This window comes from Parasteatoda tepidariorum, chromosome 3, assembly GCF_982258835.1.
Source record: "Parasteatoda tepidariorum strain Cologne lab strain chromosome 3, Ptep-v5.0, whole genome shotgun sequence".
Classification (NCBI taxonomy): Eukaryota; Metazoa; Arthropoda; class Arachnida; order Araneae; family Theridiidae; genus Parasteatoda; species Parasteatoda tepidariorum.
The window spans coordinates 57,384,767-57,403,040 of NC_141757.1; the positions used below are offsets into that span (position 1 = coordinate 57,384,767).

The 18,274-nt window shown below is 27.5% G+C and overlaps 1 protein-coding gene and 1 long non-coding RNA gene across 6 annotated transcripts in view; one reads left to right on the forward strand and one right to left on the reverse strand.

The window, feature by feature from the left end:
- Positions 1–18,274, forward strand: part of LOC147813821 (uncharacterized) — a 579,591-nt gene that overhangs the window by 31,355 nt on the left and 529,962 nt on the right. The gene's annotated exons all lie outside the window — the stretch shown is intronic.
- The window catches only part of LOC107438721 (potassium channel subfamily T member 2), a 518,547-nt gene that overhangs the window by 16,882 nt on the left and 483,391 nt on the right, over positions 1–18,274 (reverse strand). For all 5 annotated transcript variants that reach the window (XM_071179918.2, XM_071179919.2, XM_087159363.1 and 2 more), the window contains 4 exons: positions 13,324–13,429; positions 8,693–8,865; positions 2,937–3,008; positions 2,088–2,222 (listed from right to left, as the gene is read on the reverse strand). In XM_071179918.2, the coding sequence (XP_071036019.2) occupies positions 2,088–2,222; positions 2,937–3,008; positions 8,693–8,865; positions 13,324–13,429 (486 nt within the window). The remainder of the gene's footprint in view (positions 1–2,087; positions 2,223–2,936; positions 3,009–8,692; positions 8,866–13,323; positions 13,430–18,274) is intronic.

Genomic DNA, 18,274 nt, shown 5'->3' on the forward strand with positions numbered 1-18,274 from the left:
CGTGACGTATGGGTGTGGCAATAGTCGAATTCTTGGCCATAGATGGCGCCACTGGAAAACAAGAACAATCGCACCCCTCTGCCTTAACAGACATGCGTAAACAACAACAATAGCCTATTTTAGTTTTTTCCTAAAATTAAATTATCTGAAATTATCTTTTTCATAAAATTGAAACTTTGAAAAATGTGCAGTTATTGTCTTATGTCATCTAAATTTCGTGAATCATTTAATTCTTTACTGAAAAATTAAAAATAATTAAATCATAAACTGTGTTAACAAGTTCGTGTTCTGATGAGGGTAATTCAGTAAATATGTCATAAATATTTATTTTCTTGACATGTTTCTTTTTAAATTTAAGTAAGTAATAATAAAAGTTTTAATTTTTTAAGCAAATGAATTTGTTCTTTCATATAAATTCTTTGACTCATTACAAAAAGTTATGATGATGATAATTAAGTTTACTGGCCGATAGTTTTAAAAATTGCGTTTGCCTTTATAGGTTTTTAAGTTTTATAACAGATCAAAGTATTAGAAAAATGAAAAATATATCCTCATTTAGAAAATTATTTACATTTCAGTGAATAAATTAAGCAAAAAGCGGAAATGAAACGTAGGTAGTGGAAAATTAGTAACGTACTTAAACAATGCCTTAATTTTGAAAAAAAAGATAATTTTAGAATATTAATTCTTCTTCTAATAATAAATATGTTTATTATTCGGACTTTTACATAATTGAGTTAGCAGAGGGATGCATATATTAAGGAAAATTTTTCATTTTTTATACTGCTTCCGTTTAATTACTTTCAAAGACGTTGAATTTTAATGAAACTTAAATATTTTCAGACATTTTTTATTGAGCAGTTAGCAAATTCTTATGCAGCAATAGTAATTAAAAGTTTCAAGCTGAGTTTAATGAGTAAAGTAAATTTTATTATCTTATCGTAAAATGTTTTGTTTATAAATATAAATTAACTTTTTGTCTTTAAATATGTGACATTAACGTGAAAGGCCTTTTTGTTATAAGAAGTACTATTTTGTTTATTCTATGCATGTGCCATATATTTAGCAGTTTTATACAAAACATATTTCCGTGATTTAATATTAAATTTAATAAAAGATGTAACTTAATGTAGTTAAATTTTTTTTAGTTGTAATTTTTTTATGTAGAGTAATTAACAATGGTAACAGTTACTACTATTCCTTAGTTAAAGTAAAAATTTAAATGTAATGTGAATAACATTCTATTAATTCAATTTTTTTCTCAAAACTGCTTTTAACAAAGTTATCGAAATGAATGTATTTTCTTATCCTTTAAACCATCGTTAAATAGCCGACCCAATTTTGGGTTTATGACTACCCATGTTCAACTCCGTAGCCTTGTACTTTTGAACCCTATCCAGAAGACAAAGGAATTCCTGGAACAAGTATTGGGAGGAATTTGCTTTGGTGGATGTAATTTTGATGGAATTAATCCGCATTTGCCTTACATGATGAGGAAAACCACGAAACTCTCTCACGATTAACCAGACGGCAAGGGGACTCTAATCCATGATCCGTAGGATACTTTACTTCTCCTGAGGATACTTTACGTCAGCACTGTGGTAGGTGCAAGCTGGGTGCGAATGTAGCAGCCATCGAACCTGGGTATCATCGGGAGGCGAGCGTTCTATCCCCTGAGCCACCACGGCCCTACGGAATGTATTTATTGAGAAAACAACAATGTGATAAAATTTCATGTAAATCCAGTAAGAACTTGTTGGATTTTATTTCATTTAGTTTAAAAAAAAATTTCTCTTCGAAATATTTACTTTTAAAGTTTAAAGTAGAGTGTTATTTCATCATTATACTCAAGAAAATGATTCGTTGTATATTTTAAATTGTAATTGTATATTTTAAAGGATATATTTTTTGAATTTGTACTGTTTTAAAGTGCACTTAAACGTAGAAATAGCTTTTATTGGAAGTACTGCCTTCAGTAGACTATCAAAAAGATCGTATCTGCAACGGCATCTTATAACAATTTTGTCTTTTTTTTTTAATAAAAGATTTTATAAATTAAAATGAATTAAATCAAAGAATCGTCCTACTTAAACATGGTTTGGACGGCCACTATGGTATTGCAATCGGACAGAAAGTCCTCTTCTGCAGAATTCGTCGATTCCTTGTTCACCACCACTACACTGTCTGCTAAATTGATTCCAGAACGCAAAAGATCGTCCAAGCTGTTCATCCATGAAAATACACAAAATCTAATGAGATCACCTCGAATGTGGGCATTAAAAAAACTTTAAATATATGACTGGATAATTTTATTTCAATTCTATAAGTTTAATCTTTCTATAGACTACTAGTAACTCTATAAGTTTAATTTTTAAAGTATCATTATAGTCTGTCCATCTAAAGAAATCCCCTCCATTCGTCTGGAGTACTATCGGTGACTATGGTTTCAAGGTTGAAAGATCTCTATAGTACGGCTTTCAAGAGAACTCCTCTGAACAACCGTCTCGCGTCGTGGCGGATACTATGGTTACGAGGTAAGGTCACTTCGAATAGGGGTGTGGGGTGAATTAATCTTAGCGTAGGTCTTCGTAAGTAAACCAATCGACGCCTTTCCTCCGTTTCATCCCGATTAGAAATGTGTTCTAGCTTGTTACCATAGTAGCAGACAGCCCCAGACTTTCAGTCTGGAGGAGTTCTCCTCAAAGCCGATAAGCTATGTCCAAAGTTCCCCTCTAAAATGTGTTCTTTCTTGTTTCCATTGCAGCAAACAACTTCAGACTCGGTGGCAGAAAGAGTTCTTCAAATAGACAGACTATAATCTAATTTGTTTATACTTAAATTGATGATTTCGCTTATTAGATTGAAAAATAGTTTTTAAGTATTTGTCAACGAAGAATTATTGTATACATTACGGGAATTGCTAGTAAGTTACTTACTTGTCAATAGATCCTTGCATCCAATATACTAATGGAAACCAAGAAATCGCATCCAAAAATGCTTCATGTGGCCTGTTGAAAGATAATACGTATGTTTAATGCAACTTAATTGTGAGGAAATTTAATAAAAATTTTTTTTTTGATGAATTATGAATATAATTCCGATGTATATGGTCATTAATCAGAAGTTAATCATAGACATATCTTTATTTTAATTTTTATACTTTCTGATACATTGCTTCATGTAGTGGCTTTATGATATTTTAGCTTTGAATACCTTAATTTTGGATTCGACTTAGAATACGAGAGAACTTCTGGATCAACTATTGGAACAGTTCATTATTTTCGTAAAGGGATCTTGATTGGAAAGCCATTAAAATTGTTCATGGTTTGTTCATGAATCAGATAAAAAAAAAAACCGTCATTAAATCTGACGAATAACTATGAAAAAGGAATTAAAATTATTGAAATTAGTTTATATATCAATTGAAATTGGAAGACATTTCTATTATTTCAATGCAATTTGAAGTCAATAGAGACTTCTTTCAGTTTCATTTGAGAAGTAAACTGTTGCAATAGTCTTAATTCCATTTCTTAAAATTTAATTTAATTTCTTCCTCGTAGTCGGTTGAAACTGAATTTTTTTCTATGATGTCTTTAAATTAATTAATTTTATTCATAGAAGTGTTTTTCAGATTAATTTGGCAAATTAAATGATCGTGATGATTGTGATTCTTGTTTTGATTGATCTTAATAATGATTCGCCAGTTTTTGGAAACGTTGCTAGAGTGTAGCAATACAACTACATATAGCTGTCCGATATTTAAAAATTGTTTTAAGATCAAAGAATAAGTATAAAAATATATAGCAAAAAAATATATGTAAGTATAACTAGAAATATTTACGGTTTGGCAACCTTACTGAATACTGACGAATCATTATCAAGATTGATCAAAATAAGAAATGCAATAATAAAAACCATAAAATTGACTGAATGAATCTGAAAGGCATTTCTATAAAGGAAACTAATCAATTTAAAGGCAATTTAAATTATCCAATTCTTCTAAACGTTTTTCCCCTTTAGCCCAGCGCTCAGAGTTTAACAAAATGCAATTGATTACATGTACTTTTAATCATGATTACAAGTCATCAAAATTTGAGACTACATAATCGCGATTATGAGCAATTTTAACTTGCTTTTACAATTATAATCATAATTACAAATTATTATCATTCCGAGTATTAATGATCTGTAATGATTCGGAAAGATTACAAAATTTGAGATTGCATTTGTAATCGCGATTATAAGCAATTATAACTTGCTTTTACAATCATAATCATAATTACATACTGTCATCATTCCGAGTATTAATGATCTATAATGATTCGGAAAGATTACAAAATTTGAGATTGCATTTGTAATCGCGATTATAAGCAATTATAACTTGCTTTTACTACTGTAATCATAATTACAAATTGTCATCATTACGAGTATTACTGATCTATAATAATTAGGAAAGATTACAAAATTTGAGATTACATTTGTAATCGCGATTATAAGCAATTATAACTTGCTTTTATAATTTACAATATAATCAAATTGTCATCCTTACGAGTATTAATGAACTATAATGATGAGGTTATAATCTATGATCTTATGATTACATCTATTTTCAACCAAAACTGTAATATTGTTAACAAGTAACTGATTATTTGTAATAAATTAAATTTAACCTAAATGTAGGAGAGGTTTATAACCTGTACTGTAAGCTAATCATCGTGAAATGTAGTTACGTATAGGAAGAAAACATTTGTACTATAATAAATTTTCATCGTTTTTACTCTCATGCTTTTATTTCTCAATAACACGAAATATTGTTTTCAGCTTTTACGGATTCAAATGTTTGACGTAATCAGGCATTGAGACACACCCTTGACAACACAGCATAATCATTTGATTCCGAGAGAAAAAGAGAGCGAAAACAATTTTGGCTAATTCTAAAAGATGTTCCTTTGGGCGGAAATGAAGGGATGTCCTGGGGTGTGGAACATTTAGAACAGATTGTTTGAGTCAATAAATACATTGTCAGAGAGAGTTCAGGAAGATGCTTATTGAATTGGTACTTGTAAGGGAAAAAAAAGGAATAATCTTCGGATTCTTTCGGTTAAACAGTCACATTTTCAACTTGTAAAATTAATCATTTTTGACTTAAGCTTTATAATGTGTGATACTCATATTCTAGTAATCATAATCAGTGATAAAATAAATTTTCGGAATTGAACTGGGATTTATTTTTAACGGATTTATGTTCAATATTTTTTATAGAAATGTTAAGGTTCTCTGAATTAAACTAGCTCGAATAAAAAAATAAAGTAAAATGCTCCCGATGTTGTTTATTAATCTCGCGTTGTGTCACTTTTAATTACAATAACAATAAAAAGATATTTGCATTGAATTAAAAAAAAAAAACAAGCATGAAAAATCATAGAAAAATAAATTTTATAAATGAAAGTGAAAAAAAAAAATTGTTTATATGTTCTATGCTTTTTTTTCAATTTTTTAAAAAATTTATATTCTTTTACTATATACATTTATACTATATACTTATACTATCTACTTTTTATAGTATATACTTTACTGTATATATTTTAACTATATATATTTTGGCTCTATTATATTTTTTTCATACAATGCAACCGAATTTTTAAAATTCAATTAATTTATGGAAAAAAACTAAATAAATGAAATAACGATTGAAAATTTTATTTTTTCTTCGCAATTCATGCGCAGATAGGTAAAGAACTAACTATTTTTACTAACAACACATTTAGGAGTCGATTATATCTATAATCCTTTTGTCCGATTCTAGCAGATAATTTGAACAGAACCGACAGAAACCGAGAGCTTTTAATGATGTAAATGAATATGTTTTCCCAAGAGAAACTAATTTTATAGCATTAACTGTATCTTAATCCGTTTAGATGTCCTAATGGGTTGTTTTTATTTTTCCAAACAGAAAGCCATAAAAATAAATACCAATTTGGATATCATTTATTCAGTTAGTATCGTATGATTAAGTTATGTACTCAATAAACCACTGATTATAAATAAAGACTTTTCTAAGAAATCGTGGTGAATTCAAGCACGTACTTTTATTCGAAATAAACGTATTTCAGTTTTCGAGCTTTGGGAAAATCAATAATTCTGATAAATACACGGGACTATTATAATTAAACTGTAATTCGTTGTAACAACCGAAATTAGTGAGTATCAAAGGATTGTATGGGAAAGAAGATTCCTGGAAAGATTTCTTTCGTTTCGACACTCGTCAATAAGGAATGAAGAATGAAACACGAAAAAGCATAAAAACTAGAATGGTAACGATAAGAAAAAGACGAATGAATGAATGAAGCTAAAAACACGAGTGAAAGTTTGATACAAATTATCATAAAAAAATGATCTATAATTTTAAATTGCCTTATTACTATAGAAAATAATATTGCATTAAGGTTTCCACTGATCTTTACCTTTTAGTAGTCCTTATTTCAAGCTATGCAGGGATAAAATTCATATATGAATGCAGCCATCAGCATCACATTTCTCCCTAGTTTTGAAATTAAAATCTTTTTGTCCCCTGTGGAATATCCATTCCTATTTTGCCCTTAGTATCTTTGCTAAATTTGGTGCCATTTCAACTATTAAAACGCATTAAATATGTTTTCAAGTAGGTGCTTTTTTTCTTGCTAAATTTGGTGCCATTTCAGCTATTAGAACGCATTAAATATGTTTTCGAGTAGGTGAAGATGCTGTTTTTCTTGCTAAATTTGGTGCCATTTCAGCTATTAAAATGCATTAAATATGTTTTCGAGTAGGTGAAGATGCTGTTTTTCTTGCTAAATTTGGTGCCATTTCAGCTATTAAAACGCATTAAATATGTTTTCAAGTAGGTGCTGTTTTTCTTGCTAAAGTTGGTGCCATTTCAGCTATTAGAAAGCATTAAATATGTTTTCGAGTAGGTGCTGTTTTTCTTGCTAAAGTTGGTGCCATTTCAGCTATTAGAACGCATTAAATGTGTTGCTGAGTAGGTGCTGCTTTTCTTGCCTGAATGTTAAGATGCGACTTACTCGTGTGTATAATTTTTGACGTAATTTTGTACATGAATTTCAAGTACACTTTTTGACCAAAAAGTATGTGGCTGGAGATGAAATTAATTTGATGCGTAACTGAAAATTATTAAAGTGTATGTTGTGGTTGGTCAATTATATTTTTGTGTTAGTGAGACAACGAGTTAGTCCAATGAAATTTGTGACTTTCATCATGACATTGCAGTGAGATACCCCCTTTTGTGATAAATCTGTTCTTGGAATTTCGGATACCCTACACAAGTCAAAAAACCATGTTTAATGATGTAATTATGAAGTAGACATATTGAGGCAGTGAAGTGGCAGGCTGAAAAAAATTGATTCCGTAGACTTCCAAAGAGTCATGAAATAAATTTGCAAATCCTCGATGGAAGAAATTACAAAGTAATCGGAGTCAACAAAGTATTTGTTCGATATTATTTGAGCCGAGGTCATCTTTTTGGAACACGTGAAAAGTATGTTTTTTTTAAATTTTTCTAATTATTATTAAATGCATTACATCGAAATTTGCTTTTATTTTATGTGCTTTAGATAACACGATTATTGTAAATTAATTGCATTTCCTAGCATTACATACAGTTAAGCAAAACAAAAAAACCGAGATGAGGTCATCATTTTGCGACGCACCTTTATGTATTGGTTAAAGTAATAAGACTGGTTATTATTAATGATAACCATGTTTTTTGATAAATATGATAAATTATGCGCATTGATCATAGTAACCGGTTATTATTAATTATTGCTAATGAAGTTTAATCAGTGGAATTAATTAGGTATAATTTATTGAAATTTCAACTCTAAGGTAATTTTTATGTGTCTGTGCTGTAATAACAAAATCTGTCATTGAATATACTACTAGAGTTAAAAAAAAAAACGAGATATACGAAGTACTGAACTTTTCTTTTGTTTCTACTTAAAATAATAGCTTTAAAAGCTCATTTTTTAAAAAAAAAAATGTATGTCTCATCATATCTATTGATGAATGATCATTTTTAAAATCTTCAGTTCATAAGTTTTATCATACCACAAATGGAGGTTTAATAGTATAAAATTCGAAACAACTTATGGATTGATTTCAATGCATTTACTTTTAAAAATATGTTCTGTATATGTTACAGTTAAAGTAATAAATATGGCTGTTATTAATAATTACTGGTCGTTAATTATAACAATGACAAGTGCTTTGACAATTACTACATTGATCAGACTTCATTGGTAATTATCAGTGATAAGCGCAAATATGATAAATTATGGTCACTTTAACCAATTTACTTGGTTAATAATCGATGATTGTTAATATCAAGCGGTTATAATTACATTGACCGTAACATATATGCATTAAGAGTAATTGTTACGGAAAACCTTGTATGTTTAGTACTCTAGTCTTCTGAAGAATCTAAATTTTCTGAATTAGTGGTCTCCCTGATCCTCTGGTCACATCTGGATTAGAGGCTTTAAATCGGAATATTTTTTTTATCTAACTTATATGTAATTCATATAATACTAAAAAGTATATTAAATTTTAATTACGTTAAATTTTTATATTAAATTTATTATTTATATTAAATTTTTTCCACTGATTTTTTAAATCTAAAAATAGATATTCGACTTACCGTCTTTCAAGGAGGAGGATGATTGGTCTAAGAGTTTGTGGAAGATGAAAGTGAGCTCGGAGTGGTACGATGAAATTGTAAATTCCATTGGAAGCAAAGTCAGCGGCTAAGATGATACAGCGACTAGGCCAGTTATATTCTTTGGCATTTCGGAAAGAGCAGTGAATGCATACCTAAAAGAGATATTAAATCTTCAAGAGCTCGGAACATTTATTTATATCTGATGTAACAATCTAATCGATGAGCAACCTTCATTCTCTAAAGTTGCTTTTCGCAATGTCGAGACGAAAAGTGTCGGTTTATTAATTAGTTTAATTTGCATTCAGTAGAACTATAATAATAATAAAAAAATTCAAAATAAAAATCAATATTTTTAAAAACCACGTTTTTGTAGTGGAGAATAATAATTTAAAAAAAATTGAAAAACGAAAAACGTGGGGCGCATGAAATACATAACAGTAATGTTATATTAGTGCGTGTATGTGTGCTCTTGAGAATATGTGTATGTATATCTGTAATTGTATCTGAATGTAGATGTTGAATATGTTTGTGTATATGCATATGTATGTAGCTGTGCATGTGTAAATGTGTATAGAAAATGTGTATATATATGCGTATATGTACTGTTATGTATTTCATTCGCCCCACGTTTTTCGTTTTTCAATTTTTTTTAAATTATTATTCTCCACTACAAAAACGTGGTTTTTAAAAATATTGATTTTTATTTTGAATTTTTTTATTTTAAATTATAATTTTTTTATTTTAAATTATAATTTTTTTAATTTTTATTTTATATTTTTTAAAAATTATTACTTTTTAATTATTATTATTCACTACAAAAAACGTGGTTTTTAAAAATATATATTTTTATTTAGATTATTTTTCTTAGTCAAGAGTAGTCAAGACTACTACAAGACCACTACTAAAATGATAGAACTTTCATTTTAAATTAGGGATACGAAAATCTTTATAGAAAAACAATACCTTTACGACTTTCATTAGTTTTATGCTGATGACAACCAAAGCGATCTGGAAATGAATGAGGAAAAACTGGATCCTACCACGTGATTTTTCAGCCAATAAAAATACTCCGACAATAAAAATCTTTTCACCTGACGTGTAATACTAATTTGAAATAATGGAATCGACAACAAAAGACAATCTCGAAAATGATTTTTTTTTTAAATTTTAATTTTATTTTACTTTGTATGTCTTTTTTCTCTCCATTTTCATGCATTGTCATCCAATTCTGAACTATGCGCCAAATTTGAAGTTTGTGGCTAGTCGGGAAGTTAGTTTAAAATCGATTGCAAAATTCCACCCGGACAGACATACACGAAGGCAAGTTTATATAAACGTGGTAAAATGAAGAGTTTGTGTGTCGGTTTTTCTCTTATAAATCCGGAAACGTTTGCTCTATCGTTCTGAAATTTGGACAACGGCTGTAAGGAGCAATTGTAGCCCCCAATCCTATAATTCCTTCAAACTTTTCAATTTACAATTCCTTCAAAGATAACATCCGTGATGTTTGCTAGCTTATTGCTCTATTTGATGAAAAAAGTGTTTGTTGCACGTACTTAAATATTTAATGATTTTTTATTCTCTATGTCAGATGTTATTCTCGATGTCAACGTTAACGTGGTAGCATGGACGTACTACGTCACCAAATTAGTATTTCTTAAGTGATCTGAAATCACTTGTTTATTTTGTTAATAGTAATTCTTTTAAACCAACGTTTCTATAAAACTAAATAATTTAAAATCAACGATAATTGAAATGAGAAAAAAAATAGTTTTGTTTTGAAAGGCAGAATTAATGAAAAAGTGGTTCTAATTCATTTTGGAGAAACGTAAAAAATCGCCATTCTAATATTGAAGCCATCATGCTTAGTTAATTTAGGTATTACGTATATATTGAAATAAAAGAAAATTTAAGTGATGCACTAAAGAGTATAGTTACTTATTTGTGCAGGAGAACTGTAAAAAAATAGCCAAACTAATACTGACGCAGATTAGACTTTATTAATTTTGATAACGTGTACTACTGGAATTGTGTTAATTGGATAGTTTTAAATAAGAATTCTACAATAGATTTTCCGTAGTTTTAGAAAAGATTTTTTAGTGATTAGATTTTTTAGATAGTGTAGTAATATTTTAATTACTTTGCATTAAAAGAACTTTTTTAATTTAATACCGTGTTTCGACGAAATAAGTCATGTTTCGCTTTTGTTGCTTACGCATGTGATACGTTAAAGAAGTACTCCTGCGCGTAAAAAGACAAAAGAAAAAATATATACGTGTGTGTATATATATATTTATACTTTTTCCAATTATTATGATAATATTTTTAAGTTCAAAAAATAGACTCAGGCCATTTTTGAACCCATCTTTTAGAGAAGCAACATAATACAGTGTTTCGACGAAATAAGCCCTGTTTTGCTTTTGTTGCTTACGCAAGTGATACGTTAAAGTAGTACTTATGCACGTGAAAAGGTAAAAGAAAGAAATATATATATATATATATATATATATATATATATATATATATATATATATATATATATATATATATATATATATATATATATAATATACTTTTTCTAATTATTTTATTATGATTATATTTTTAAGTTCAAAAAAATGAACTCAGGCCATTTTTGAACCTAAATCCATTTTTTAGAGAAACAGCATAATACAGTGTTACGACAAAATAAGACTTGTTTTGCTTTACTTTTGCAAATGATTCGTTATAGTGGTACTCATGCGTGTTAAATAAAAAAGCTATGAGCAAAAATATTAAAGAAAAACGAAATACCTCATAGATTTGCCTTATTGTTAATTAATCTAGTTTAAAACTTCAGATTATTTTACATTTCGAAAGGGGCTTAACTCATTTCTAATAAGTTAATTTAATCCGTTATTTAACTAAAACATGTAAGTCATATATAAAATATATATAAGTTCCAAGATAATTTCCTCCGACATAACATAATAAGAGATAACCAATTTAAGTTTTATTTATTTATTTTCCCTTTAAATATATATATTGCGGAAGATGTATGTTTAAGATAGTAATTTATTCAAAATATTAAATTAGCGAAAATGAAATGAAATAATGGTGATTAAAGGAAATATAATTTCTTGACAATAGGCTTTCAATATTAATAAATTGAATAATAATAATTGACATCAATTTACTTGAAGTTGGAATTCAATAACAGGTGAATAATTTGATTAAATGATGTGGAAAATCGAGAGATGTTTATAACTTTGATCTATTGACAATCTACTGAATCTTTGATCTATTTCAATTTCGACGAACCAACTTAATTAATATTGTGAATTTTACAATTTAATAGTACTGAATAAATTATTTTGGACAATTTAGTGATATTTTATAGCCATAAATTGAATATTATTCTTTTAGAATTCGATTGCTAACTATAATAGCAAATTCTCAGTTCAACTTCATAAGTATTTTTTTTTGAAGTTTTATTTGAACGGAATTTTAAACGATAATGTAATTTAAAACTCCGATGGTGCTATTTTGTATTTATATCTAACAATTTATAACATTTTCATAAACAGTTTAAAATAACAATGAAAAGAGTATTAAAATTGTCATTTTGGAAAATGAAGTAGTCAGATATTTCCTTGCGCCTAAAGGAAAAATATGCACTTATTTTTTAAATGTAAAAAAATAAGTGCATATTTTAGGTGACTACAACATGTTCAATTTCTTAAAAAAAAGTTTTGAGCTTATCCAATGCTTTTTATTTATATAGTTAATATGAATTGTTACGTAATTGATTGGTATTTATAACACTTTATTTCATGTACTGAAATAATTGTTTTTTGTTTTGTTAAACATTATATATTAGTATTGTTAAAATTTAGTTATGTTGTATAATATTAAATTATTGTCGTTTTACATGCAAGTAAATTAAATCATTAAAATGATAAGAGTTTTAAGGAAATTTTTTTTTGTCTTGTAATTTAAAACAATTATTGAGAAACCAACGTAATTCATTACACAGCCAAAGATATCAATTTTCAAATGAATTATGCTGTACACCTGAAAATTTCTACATAAAAAATATTTGAATGCAAATTAAATTTTAACGGTGAAAGAGTCGGGATTGGTTATAATGTTTCAAGTTTAAATGACTTTACGAAGATGACGTAATGAAATGGTGTTATAAACTTAATCTGACGAATAAAAGAAACAGGATAAAAGATCAGTGGAATACTATTGTATAAAGAAATCAACTTTGTATCTTTTTACTTTTGAATTCGTTTTTTTTTTAATGCCGTAAGTTATGGCATTTTTCTTATTTAACTTTTTTTTTACCATCTCAAAATAATAGCTGAAGTAATTGATGGGATAGGCCTAGTAAACAACTAGTTGTATTGTTCTAGTGGTACTAGGAAGTGGTAGAAGTACTACTAAGAAGAAGTAGTCATTTTTTGTAGTTTATCCTATAAATGGTAACTTTTTGTTCTGAAGAAACTAAGTTGTAATTTTTATAAAAAATCGCAATAAATAATTTAAAAAATTAGTTCATAGAAACTTGTTCTAATTTATTGTTATTAATACTAGAAATTTTAAAGAATGAAGTCGAGGCAACTTACTTGAGCTAATTGTAAACAGCACAAAGCTTTTTTTTCTTTTAGTAGATAGCACAACGTTGGACTCACTCCCACGTAAGGAGAAACTGGAGGAAATCCTTTAACAATTCTAAAAATAAATATTTCATATTGTATTTTTTTAACAAAAATAAATGTCAAGAAATGCTTTTTTTTATTAATTTCTGGATATTAAAAAAATGTACGGTATCAAACTAATATTACTTTATTAAGAAACTGATTGAAATCTCAAAGTCATTCATTCCAATAGTCTCGTTTGCCAAAATATATATATTTTAAACATTAAGAAATTTTGACACAAATAACCCGTATGAAATTTAATATTTTAAACTTAGAACAAATAAATCTTTTTAATATTTTTGCAAAATCTTTTATGGATACAACTGTAATAGTTTCTTTTATAATAAAACCTGACAAAATTAGTATCTCAATTTGAATTTAATAAAGATGATAAGTCCTCCCTTATTATTAAAGTTTATCGTCACCCTTTCTCTTTACTTCCTTCAATCTGATAGAGTTATTACTATATCTTAGTGAATGTACTGTGCGCACGAAATTAAACGGACCACGCTGAATAACTTTAATCTAATGATCGGATCTTAGTCCTGGGGACTATCTTAATGGTTTTAGAAGATAATATCAGATATCCTAATTAGTTAATGCAGATGATATTTTAAGTTACAAAATTGGACATAAAAACGTACTTTTTCAGAAAAACCATATCGTGTTTTTCAGTGGATTCGGATTTTACGCCCGAAAAATATACCCCAAATATACCTAAAGTTTGGACCCCTAATGTTAATTTTAGTTTTTTTGCATATTTTGCCATATCTCGAGAACTTTTTAAGAGAATAAAATCATTTTTTTTCTCTCAATTCGTTTATCTAAAGGTTATTGCATGCAAAAAATAACTTTGAATGTTTATTCTTTTTTATTATTTTATTCAGTAATAGTCGGAAAATTTTTTTTGAATTGTGAGGTATACAATTTTTTTTACATCTTTTCAAAGAATGTAATTTTACATGACAAAATTTAAACAAAATCGATCGAATAGTTCCTGAATTTTTCAAAACGTCGTATATCTGGAATCTGCCCTAATTAATTAACATAATTGAAGGCACTCTCTAGAACCATTAAGATTGAGTCCTAGAATGTAAAGATCCGATCGTTTGATCAAAAGTTATTCAGGGTGATCCGTTTATTTTCTTGCGCACTGTAAGTTGCTTTGTAAAACTTGATTCTTAGGATAGACGATGAGAATAAGGAATGGTGATTTAATAGATTGGTCTGTCACGTAGAAATCAATACACACTCCTGGGCACTGATAACCTTTACATCTCTTGATAAATGAATTCATTCAAAGTGGTAATCTTTTCAGTCACGACACCCTTGTTCATATAACACTGCTGACTAACTGAGAGAGATTCAACTCTTAGCAACAGAATATTAATTAATTAAGTGCATCGATTGGATGTTTTGATCGGTGTTTGGAGCATTGGGGGAAGTAATTTGATTATGTTTAAGCTTAGGACGCTTTATTCTGAAAGAGTTTAATTAATTTAGGGTTTCTTAAAATCAATTTTTAAATTATGATGTTGTGGTGAAGAATATTTTCCAGATATAGCGCGACAAATATTGATTTGAGACGATAGTTTTTTTAGGTTAAGTTTAATGAAATTAATAAATATGTGTTTCCTTTTTCTAGGCTTTTTGTTAAATGAAAAAAAAAATCGATCTAGTTATAAAAAAATGTTAGTTGTTAAAAAGATAATTTTTAAAAATACTGTTTCAACATTAATACAACGTAGAGATGTTATGGAAAAACTTTCCTGTTTCTACTTGTAATAAGTTTTGGTCAATCAGATTATGGATACATTTAATGCAGTATTTTGTTTAGTTTACTTACAACCTTAAATAAATAGAGATGTTTTTTATATCTCCGTAAGGTTAACTTCTTCCTTTTGCTGAACTAGATCCACAATCTAGAAGAGTGCAATCATTGGTCTTTTGAAGGTAGCACAATGGGGATCTATTTAAGTTGAGGAAAAGGGGTGCAAAATCTCTTTAATATCAAGTTAAATCTTATTAGCGAGTAAAACAAATTATAATTTCATACCCACATAGCACAGAAAATTTAGTTTAAGTTTAAGGAATACTTAAATACTTCTAAAAATGTTTCTGTAATTTTCATTACATATTTCACCTTAATCGCAAACGTAAATTTTAAGTAGATAGAAAAATTATCGGATATAACTTTTACATAACACATGACTTTGAATTATCGGAAATTAAAACTGGAATAATTTTAAAATAGCATTATTGAAAACACTTTAAACCACGATTTGATTATACAATTTTGTTTAATCTTTGCTTCCTAATAAATTAGTTCAATTAGTTCATTAGTTAGAAATAAATGGCAGCATTATACTTCCTACTTATAGCCTCAGAAATCGTTTGAAATGTTTACGCAATATTTATTAGACATTTCTTAGATATAAATAAAAAGCTTTAATATAGTGGCGAAGGGAAATCGAACATTTTTAAGTTCTAGAAACATTACAATTGTTGTGTTAAAATTACTTGTAATCACGATTACAAGTAATCATAATTTTTGATTACATCAGAATAGGTCAAAATGTAATCCATTACATTTTTCAATTACAGTAATCAATTACTTGTAATCATGATTACTAATTTTGATTATAACTGCATTCGTGATTAAAATACTCAATTGCAGTAATCAATTACTTGTAATCATGATTGCAAGCATTCATAATTACAAACATTCATAATTTTGATTACAACTGTAATCGTGATTGCATAACCAATTACTGTAATCAATTACTTGTAATCGTGATTGCAAGTAATCAAAGTATATGATTACTCGTAATTATGATTACAATTAATCAAAATATACGATTACAAGATTATTGTATACCAATATATGATTATCTTTCTGCAGTAGATAATATGATGTATCGTATAATGATGCATTTTGTACGTACTTACATACAATGTATGTACGAATGAATTTAATTAAACTATATGTACATATGTATTTATCTAATGCATATGTAGGTAAATGCATACGTACAGACATTTTAGTTACACTGACTTATACATACATTTGTATTGTATGTAACAAAATATATGTACGTAAGTATATATTTAATAATTATTTATGTATTTGCAAACAATGCAGACATTTGTACACTATGAATATATGCATTTTATGCAAATTCTCTTGTATGTAAAATATATATATCCGTAGTGTACGCATATATATACAAGTACTTGTTTGTAAGAAATACATACATTATTTGTACAATGTATGTCCCATGCATGTATCTACAATATATTTATATCTTGTGCATCTATGTACAATACATAAATGTCCCCTACACGTATGTTCAATGCATGCATGTACAATGTTTGTATGTCCTATGTCTGTTTGTACAATGTATGAATGTCCCATGAATGCATCTACGTATGTACAATACAGGTATGTCCCATGTATGCATATCCATATGTATTATATATGCACGTACAATATATGAATGTATGTACATACATACATACATTACATGTATTCTTATGTACAAACACTGTATATACGTATACAAGGGAAATACAATAAATATACATGAATATAATATACATATATGCAAAATATGTATGTCCAATAAATGTATGTACATATGTACAATATATTTATGACTAAATAAGTATGCAATGTAATAAATAAAATAAATTTAAGTTAAGTGTAAAAACCACTGATAACGACTCAAGTAAGTCAAATGACAAAATCAAACAGTATTTAAATTTAGTTGTCAGCTTTAATTGTTTTATATCATCTTAAAATTGTTTGAATAAAAAATAATTTTCAGGTATTTTTATAAAATTTTGACACTACAAATTTATTTTTTATAACATAATGCATTATTCATAGAAAGTTTTAAATGGTTGAAAAAAGAGCTGCTAATTTTAAATGTGGAAATAATAATCAGGAATTTAAAATAAGATTATCGTTTGCTTTCCAAAACAATAAGAGATTGAGTTTTATATGTTTTAGAGCAAATTTTAAAACAAACTTTAATAACTTTACTGTTATGAAGTTTTTTCCTACAAGCACAATGTATCGTCATATATATATGTATTTAAATGCATATTTGTATTTATGTATATTTCTATATATGTATACGTTGTATGTACATACGTACATTGTCTGTACATGCAACAATTTATTTGTTTATTCATACATTACATGTGCATACCTATTAAGAAAGTACATACATATTGTACGTAAATACGTACAATGTATATACATACGTATACATGCTATTATCGTACATTCATAGACTGAATGTACTCACCTATATAAATGTATGTATATGTATATTTTCACCTATGTTCATACACATATTGTATGTGTATATAAACTTACAAAACATTGCATTTGCTTACAAACTAACTAACATGCGTGCGTGTATCATGTATGCATAATTATATGTACTGATCATATACGCATTGTATTATGTATATTGTAGGTACAAACAACGTTTGTAAATACATTGTATATGTATAGATAGGAATCACATAGAATGTATGTACATTCTATGTTCATAAAAATATGTATCCCCATACATACTTACAAAATGTATTTACATATTATATGGAATCGTAATTGCTTGTAATCGTATAGTTTATAATTATTTGTATCACAATTACAACTAATTGACTACTATAATCATATATATATATATATATATATATATATATATATATATATATATATATATATATATAGAAAATTGTATAATATTGGCGTCAGAAATGTTCCTTCCTTCTGCAATAGCTAATAGATAAAGGAAATAGCTAGTCAACAGACGAAATCTACATGTTAAAACTGAATTTTATTTAAAATCTCTTTCTTTTC